Raw genomic sequence first — 8,662 nt, forward strand, 5'->3', positions numbered from 1 at the left:
CCATTTGTAAAGTTTTTCCTAGACTCCATTTCCCCCACTGCTTTGAAATGTCTTTGTTCAAATCGTGCTTCTTTCTGTCCTGCTGTACTGTTGTCTGAGACTTCTGAGCAGCATTTGAAAGTTGTGTTTATTTCTCTTTATTAGTGATAAATGAGCACAGAAGTAAAATGTGATTTCATTCAGTTTCCTGATACAGCTTTAAAGCAAATGACTGTTCAGGTCCGGTACTGAAGTAACACACTGCTAAAATGGCTTGGGTCTTCTTTCCATTTAATTGGCAGATGATTTATTCCAGGTTATATATGTTGACCATAGATTTGTCTGAGGAGTGTTCAGCTGTTAGGCCTTCCTGTGGTTAAGTAAAAGTTCTTCCTTGTGAATAACAGCAGATGTTTTTACTGAGCCCTAGTTTATATTGACTGAAGAAGCAATTTACCAGAATTATTTTTGTGCATGTTTCAAACCTGAAGAAAATTTGCTAAGAGTATTACCTTAAAATCTTGTGAAAGCAGGATGAATCATTTATATTTGCATAATATGTTGTGCATAATGTGTTCAGCCTGGAGAAGGTTCTCGGGAGACCTTAGAGCCCCTTTCAATGCCTAAGGGAACTCCAGGAGAGCTGGGGAGGGTCTTTGGACAAAGGCCTGGAGTGACAGGAAAAGGGGGAATGGCTTTAAACTTAAGAAGATAGATTTAGATTACACATTGGAAAGAAATGCTTGATATTGAGGGTTGTGGAGCACAGATAAATATTCTTTTTGGCCATCAGGACCAGGGCAATTATTGCCCCTCTCCTGGGCACTGGTGAAGTCACACTTCAAATTCTGTGTTTAGTTCTGGGCCCCTCACTTCAAGAAGAACATTGAGGTCCTGCAGCCTATTATTATTATGTTCTTGTCGATAATGTTTGAACATAACATTTGTATTTCAGATGTTCAGGTGAGTCTATTGCCACACTTCATTTCCTGCTTATCTGGTAGATGAGGAGAGCTAATCCTGAATACAGCCTGGTGAATTGCCATGCTGCTGTAGTATTAGACTGTGGTGTAAATTATATCTGAAGTACTTGTTCCCATTCATCTGGAGATGGCTTTTAAAATGCCTGTCTTATTTTTTCAGGTCAAACCGTTCTTTGTATTCACTTGTGTCCTTACGGCCCCTTCCTGCAGATTATGAACCATCTTTGGTGACACTCCCCAGCACCTGCCCCATGCAAGGTAATCCTCAGATGAAAGTGTATTTTATTTTTCCCTTGCAGTTTGTTCCCCTGCTTGTATTCCACAGGTTCATTGTGATTTTCCTGCTGGCAAAAGAATCAGGTTCAGATGACCTGGCATGTGCCTGTGCCCAGTGAAAGAAAGGCCTAAGTAGAATTTTTTGCTAAATTAATAGAAGTGATTTTGCATCAGAAGTCCTCTAGATGGAGATCCTGTCTGCCCAAGTTTGGAGTGCCTACGTTTGCATCTCCATTTGGAGGAGAAGCACACCTAGCTGTTGGCCACTAGAACATGCCTCATGGTGATGGCTGCTCTAGCAAGCACATACTTGCTCTACATACCTAAATTAGGGAGATGGGAATTCATCCCAGAACTTTGAATGCTTTTGTCCTGATTCCAGCTGAAAGCTTTAATTCATTTTGTGTCTTCAGCAAATGTAAAGTTTCTGTTTAGATGCTAAGGGCTCTTAATGAGTTACATTCCTTTGTTGTTTCAGGCTTGTCTATTAGATTCATTGTTTTAGCCAAGTAATATTTTACCAAAAGAAAGGAAAGTAGAGACGTTTGGTCAAGACCACACAGGAAATAATCTAGTGACTGATATAACTTTTATTGTGGGATGTTGTGTGCTTTAATGTTGAGATTTTCTTCATTTTTGTGTGCCACTTCAGTCATACCTATGAAGAGGTTGTAATGAGGTAGTGAATATGGTGCAAGGATCTAAATGCAAGGATTTCACAGCTTTGTAATGTAGAACTACAATTACTGTGTATATATCTATTCAGAAAGGGTGATGGATTACTGTCAACATTTTGTTTTCTTTAATAAATTTGTAAACTGCTTTTATATAACTTCAGTCAAAGTGGACAAATCTTATCAGTTATTAAAATCTGTTTATTAAATTCTACATCTTGGCTATAATATTTTAAAGTTATTTAATGTTTCATAAGGCTAATACAGATTGTTTCTGTAGCTTTTTAGCTCAGTGTTGTGTTAGCACCTGTGTCTATAACTGTTATGCATTTGTTATTCAAAAACTGCAAAAAAATAAAAGTGTTTGGCTTGTTTTTTAAAAAATTAATGTGGAGTATGAATGTTCATAAAATATATCTGTTTCTACAAGATGTGGATGTGTCAGGAGATGAAGAGCCATGTGATGAAATGATAGAATATGTCTCACCTGAGCAATTGGGAGAGCAGCTGGTGACCCTTTCTTTATTACCGGAATCAAGGTGGAAAAATCTTCTCAACCTTGATATTATCAAGGTACTGAAACAGTGCAAAAAATAGCATACATCCATATATTTGCCCTATTTCTACAAAATACATTACCTATTCATGAAACGTGATCCTGCTTTTCCGATATTTTTCAAGACACTGCATTAGAAGTCTATGTGGTGCTTTTCTCAGTCCCTGGGATTTGGGAGAGGGGCTTGTTTTTCTGCTGAATAGTAACTTCCTAATTAGTGATAAAAGATTTTACTTGTATATTTATTTTCAGTTAGTCTTTAGAGTTTTCACAGTATTTTAAAAACTAAACTCTTGAAAAAACAAAATATTCCCACATGCTCTTACTATGATGATAATGATTTTAACTCAAATATCTAATTAACAGAAAAAAAATAAACCAAGAGAGCCACCGAAAGTTCCAAAGTCAGCACCTTTCTTCATCCCAACACTTCCTGGTCTTATACCCCGATACATTCCACCAGAGGAAGAAAATGATACCCAGGTAAAAACAAGAATCAATGTAATTGTGTTTATATAGTGTATTATAAAAGAAATCTCAAATGCTTTTTCATGTTGGGTTAAATCACTTTAGACTTTAAAGAACCAGTTTCAACTCACTGTATTATTGCTTTATTTCTCAAAGTCTTATTCTCTCAGTAGAAAAATAATGTAATTGAGTTGTAAAAATGTGTTTGCACATTCATGGACACACTGCTATGCTTTTGTGGTCTAGTCAAAGGTGGTAAACCTTGGGATACTGGCACAGAAATCTGATTTCTACATTCATCTTGAAGAAGCCCTGAGCACCAACGAATGTAAGTTAATGAAATATTTCACAAAAAATGTTGGTACTGCTTTTATTTTGGTACATATGTGATTTCTAATGTCAGAATTGTAACAGATGTGAGAAAAAATATGCATAGTACAGTATCAAAGGCAAAGAAAATTACTTAATACACAGATAGCCAGATCAAAGATCCATTGGTACTGCAGCTTGTCTGCAGCATGGAACCCAATTCTGGCTAAAACCCTTATGGAGAAAGAAAATTGGGTTCCTAAGATCATTAAGCTTTTTTGAAAACTGTGATGGTATCACTCAGAAAAGGTGCTATGCATTATTTCTAGGGAAAGAAAGAAAAGAAGGAAGGGATTGATTTGGTAAGGAATAGTCTGGTGATTCACTGAAACATAAAAAGCATAATGTGCCTAGCAAGTTCTCCTTTCAAGGGCTACTTCACCAGGCAGTCAGTGAACTTAGTGTTAATTCATTGCCCTATAATTTAAAGTTTAGGAAGAAATAAATGATACAAAAATAAAGTGATTTCTTTGAACATTCAGTTTATTTTGAAATTTAATCTCTTAACCTGTGGAGTGCACCAGCTGTTTTTCATGTTTGTCTTGTGATGCTACAGAATCAATGAAACTCAGATTTTTTGAAATGATTGCTAATATAGCTGACTGAAATGTAAATGGACAGTATCTTGTCCACAAAGCAGTTCTGTTGGGAATTCTACCCCTGCTTAAACTCTCTTGAAATAACCAGCTTACTCAAGGGCACTTAAAATGTTTTGTGTGCAGAACTTTATTATCTGTCACAAGCAAGGTGTGTTCTTATGCCTTACTTTTATTATTTCGATTAACAGTGTTCTGTTGAAGTGCTTCAGAGCCACTCAGAAGAGGTGAATGTTTAAAAACCTTGTGGAGCTGGCTCCACCAGGGAGCAAGTGCACTCTGATGTACTTGGGCATGTGGACCTGCCTCAGGCCACCTCTGCTGTCAGGCAGGTGTGCCCCAGGGTCTGTGCCACAGCCACGATCCAGGGAGCCTCATGATCCTGGCTGGGCAAGCTGCTGGTGGGGAGCCTGGCTCTTTGCCATGGCTCTTTGCTGGCTAGATTACAGCCATCTCTTCTAAACGTGGCTGAACCGTGCAAGTAAAAAGAATCCTGCTGGAAACCATCCTGGTTTACTGTTGGGGTGGAAACAGGGCTTCACACCTCAGGTCAGGACTGTGGAATACAAATTGAGCTGCAACCTTTTCCATGTTGTATGTGTATCAACTTCACAACATGTTCCATTCTTTGTTTAATGTCATTAAAAAAGATATTTAATGCATCTGTTTATTACTGTTAAAATCAGTTATTTAAAACTAGCTAGTGATTTTTTTAAGAATTAAATATTGACTTATACCACCTGAGGAATATTAACCAATGCTTAATACCATTAGTTACCATGAAGTTGGTCTTCTTAGCAACTTCTTAGCAGAAGAAATATTAATCACATACATTTTAAAAATATTATAATTATCAGTTGCATTTTGCAACCAAACATATTTTTTCTGCTTCATTTTTAAAGTAAATAGATGGAGTCCTCATAGATGATCAGGTAGGATGGTAGAAGTCCTGAGAAGGAACAATTATGAAGAGGAAGAAAGTTTGTAAATGGCGTTAATTTCTACTATGCAAAAGATTTTCCCCTAGCACCCTCCAGGCATTCACTTAACAAAAGTAATAATTCTGCTAGATGCATCAGAAGATTTCTAGTTTTGCTTAATGTCAACTAGAGTAAAGATGCCTAGTAAAAGTAGTTCTCTCCATCTTTCAGAGTATATTCACAGTTAACGGCTCAAAATCTCAAGTACGTACATTCTTTTTCCCAAGAGATATGAAATGACAGTGTTATGTGGTTAATTAGCAATTTTGTTTAACTAAGAAGACAGAAGAGGGGAAAAATTGAAAAAAATACAAAGATGTTACTTGCATTTTTCAATTACAAATAAAGTGCATCTGTACTTTTAGTATGTGGTGGGACAGTAAATTAAAGACAGGAAGACATTTTGTTGAAAACAAAAAAGTAAGGAAATGGTAAAAACTTGAAATTCATAATCACTGCTTAAGAATTTTAGAATAAGCCTGGCTTGTGAAGGATCTGTTAGATTCTGTTTTGCAGATGTTACTGATAATATGTCCCCCAATGTTCTAACACAGATAAAGCTCCACTTGACTTACTGAAAAGCTTGGGACCATCTAATATTGAGGTAGAACTACGGAGTTTGGCCCCTGAAGGTGGGGGCTCAATGGAGGTGATGCTGAGCTTTCTGAGAATGATTGGGATGATGCTGAACAAGAAGTACAACTTCGAACTCGCTCAGGCATACCTGGCACTATTTTTAAAGGTAAAAATTTTCTTATAAAATTTATGTTAGTCCTATTTAAAATAGCAGTTATGCAACAAAAAGGTATAAATTGTCTATTCAAATTATCTGAAGTGATTTTGGTTGAGAATGGTTTTAAAATGTCTAACTGAATGTATTGGATCATTTGACAACTCATTTGGTGACCATCAAAAAAAACTTGAAAAACGAAATATGTTGTGAAGAGGCGCCTGCCAGACAGGTTTTGTTTTCGTATTCCTTACTTAGAATTGGCTTGCTTTTTTTTCGTAACATTCCTAACTTCTTAGTGGTTGTTAATTGTTAAACTAGGTATGCTATTTCTCAAATAAGCAAGAATTTAATATACAATGGTTGGAAAATAAATTAGACATTTTGTTGGATTTATCACAAGACTTGCAAGCCTGACCTACTTTCCATGTCAGTGGGCTGCTTTTCTTCTGTTGCCTGTTGAGTATCACAGAGCTAATGAAATGATTCCAGGGTGTGTGTAAGTTAAAATTACTCTACTAAGTTACTCTTAGAGACAAAGTGGTTGTGCAGAAGATTTAAACCCTTCAGATGCACAAGTGCTTAAGTTACTCTGATTTATAAATTAATGTGAAAGCAATTAATAACAGTTTACTTGGAAAACATTATTAGAAACGTTCAAACACACGTAATACCAGGGCATCCACAGCTTCTCTGGGTAACCTATTCCAGTGCCTCACATTCACAGTAAAGAATTTTGTCTAGTATCCAGACTGAACCTACTATCTTTCAGACTAAAGCTCAATATCAAGACTCCTAGATTTAAACTGTAGCCTGGAAAATAAATATTCCATCCATTAAGTGGCAATAATTGCTGCAAGTTCAGAAGGTTTCTCTTTCTGTTTTAACAAGGTTGCTGTTTGTCACCTAAGGAGACCTTGTCCATCTCTATCACTATAGTGTGTGCTGGCATCATTCTTGATGTGTGCAACATGGATAATTAAAATAATTATCCTGATTGACCTTAGCACATCTGTCTAACCTTTCTAGCCTAAACAGGAATTTGTAATGCAGGTCAGAAAGTGAAGAAAGTTGCCCTCTAGGGGAGTGTGTGATGAGAATAGATTCAGCAGCCTTGCCAGAAGATGAACTAGTACAGCATATTTAAGATGCTTTGCTGCCTTATCCCATCTAATACATGAAAAATGGCTTGTAAAGACTAGCAAAAGGGAGGCAGTAAATAGAGGAAGTTACTTGAAGGAAAAGAGTCCTTTCCCTATTTGAGACATTTCCTGAAAGCAAAGCATTGGAATTGAATGGGGGAAGCAGTCTTAATTTTTTGATCTGTATTTGTTTCACTTTTGTATTTGTTTTCATTTTCAGTTGCATCTTAAGATTCTCTCATCAGAGCCAAAACTCTTGGAAGAATTATCCAAATTGTCAATGCACCTTGAGGAAACTTGGATTCACTTGCGGGCTCTCTTCAATCAGAGTCTTTGTGTTTTAACATACATGAAAAGTGCTTTGCTGTAAAATACTTCAGGGTTTTGTCTGCATAAGATTACCCTCAGAGGAATAGTACAATTTATTACCAAAAATACTGGGTTCTAAAATTCATACTGGGTCTTGGAATCATAGAATCATTAAGGTTGGAAAAGACCTCCAAATCCAGCATTCTGCTGGATACTACCCTGTCCATTAAGCCATATCACTAAGTGCCAGACTTCATTTTTTTGAATACTTCCAGGAATGGTGATTCCACCATACTGTTCCAGTACTTCTTCTGTTGCTGTATTTTATACATCTACATATGGCAGAGTATTTTAGAACATGCATAACTGCCTATTTTTGTTTACTTCAGTTGGAGAAAAAATTACTACATGCAGCAAAAGTATTTGTTGTGCTGGTCTGTGCTGTCAGTGGACAGACATTTGGATTCAAGGCCCTGAGCAACCTGGCCTTGTGGAAGGTGCCCCTGCCCATGGCAGGGGGTTGAAAGTAGATGATCTTTAAAGTTCCTTCCAACCCAAGCTATTCAATGATTCTCTGATTCTATGGCTCTGATTTATGTAATCTATGCGATTACATAAAATCGCAATGAAAAGATGACTTGTGGGAAAAAAAGAAGTGGGAACTTCCATGCAGGAGGCCAAAAACTGTATTGTTTTTAATAAAGTCATTGTTGATGGAAAAAAAAAAACCAAAAAGTCTGAATTATTAACACATTGTAAACAATAGTTTAAAGCAAATTAATCTAAACATTGTGTTCCTCTGCAATTAGAGCACTTTTCCTATGATGGTTGTAAAAATCAGTTGTCTTCTCACTTTTGCAGACATCTATTTCTGAAGGCAAAGATTTCCAGCTGTACTAATAATGATTGAACTTCAAAAAAACCTTAAAAACCCAAGTACCATACTAAACAAACAAGAATAGATTTTTGGGAGGCCCAGTTTCATATGAAAATTGCTTCTTTTCTTAAGGAAAAGGAGAAAAGATTAATGAAAAAAAGCTTTGTTTTGAGGAATTTTTAATTAAATCAGATGGGTTTTTTTACAAATTGATATTTAAGTTTCAAAGCATAACATTTGGGCATTGTTTGGGACCTCATGAGTGAAATTATCTTGAACTTTGCTGTTTGAGAGTTCTTCCTCCCAGCACAAGAATCTCCTGAACAAAGCATTTGCTGTATTCACATGCTCAAGCTACATGCACAGACCAACAGAGTAACTAATACAAATATATGCAGTTTCAGTGAGTAAACTTGAAAGGTGATTCATTGCATTTGATAGAAGAGTGAAGCAATAGTGTGGGTCAGTTGTACTGTATAGCTGTTTTATTTTTTTTAATGCCATCACATTGTAGAACTGCTTTTAGTCATGTGCACTGGAACAAATTATCTGCCAACATAGAATCATACAACAATAGAAGGGCTTGGTTTGAAAGGGACACTTCCAACCCCCTGCCATGGGCAGGAACACTTTTCACTAGACCAGGTTGCTCAAGGGCCCCTTTCAGCCTGACTGGACACTTCCAGGGATGGGGCATCTACTGCTTCTCTAGGTCATGGTGTC

At 36.7% G+C, this 8,662-nt stretch overlaps 1 protein-coding gene across 1 annotated transcript in view; it reads left to right on the forward strand.

Annotated features, from left to right (window-relative positions):
* The window catches only part of WDR36 (WD repeat domain 36), a 29,074-nt gene extending 21,283 nt beyond the window's left edge, over positions 1 to 7,791 (forward strand). Inside the window, exons 18-23 of the mRNA XM_054004269.1 lie at positions 1,123 to 1,220; positions 2,343 to 2,485; positions 2,835 to 2,951; positions 3,183 to 3,264; positions 5,436 to 5,623; positions 6,974 to 7,791. Of these exons, the coding sequence (XP_053860244.1) occupies positions 1,123 to 1,220; positions 2,343 to 2,485; positions 2,835 to 2,951; positions 3,183 to 3,264; positions 5,436 to 5,623; positions 6,974 to 7,123 (778 nt within the window). The 3' untranslated portion in view covers positions 7,124 to 7,791. The remainder of the gene's footprint in view (positions 1 to 1,122; positions 1,221 to 2,342; positions 2,486 to 2,834; positions 2,952 to 3,182; positions 3,265 to 5,435; positions 5,624 to 6,973) is intronic.
* The last annotated feature ends 871 nt before the right edge of the window (positions 7,792 to 8,662 follow it).

Source organism: Vidua macroura, chromosome Z (genome assembly GCF_024509145.1).
Source record: "Vidua macroura isolate BioBank_ID:100142 chromosome Z, ASM2450914v1, whole genome shotgun sequence".
Taxonomy (NCBI): Eukaryota; Metazoa; Chordata; class Aves; order Passeriformes; family Viduidae; genus Vidua; species Vidua macroura.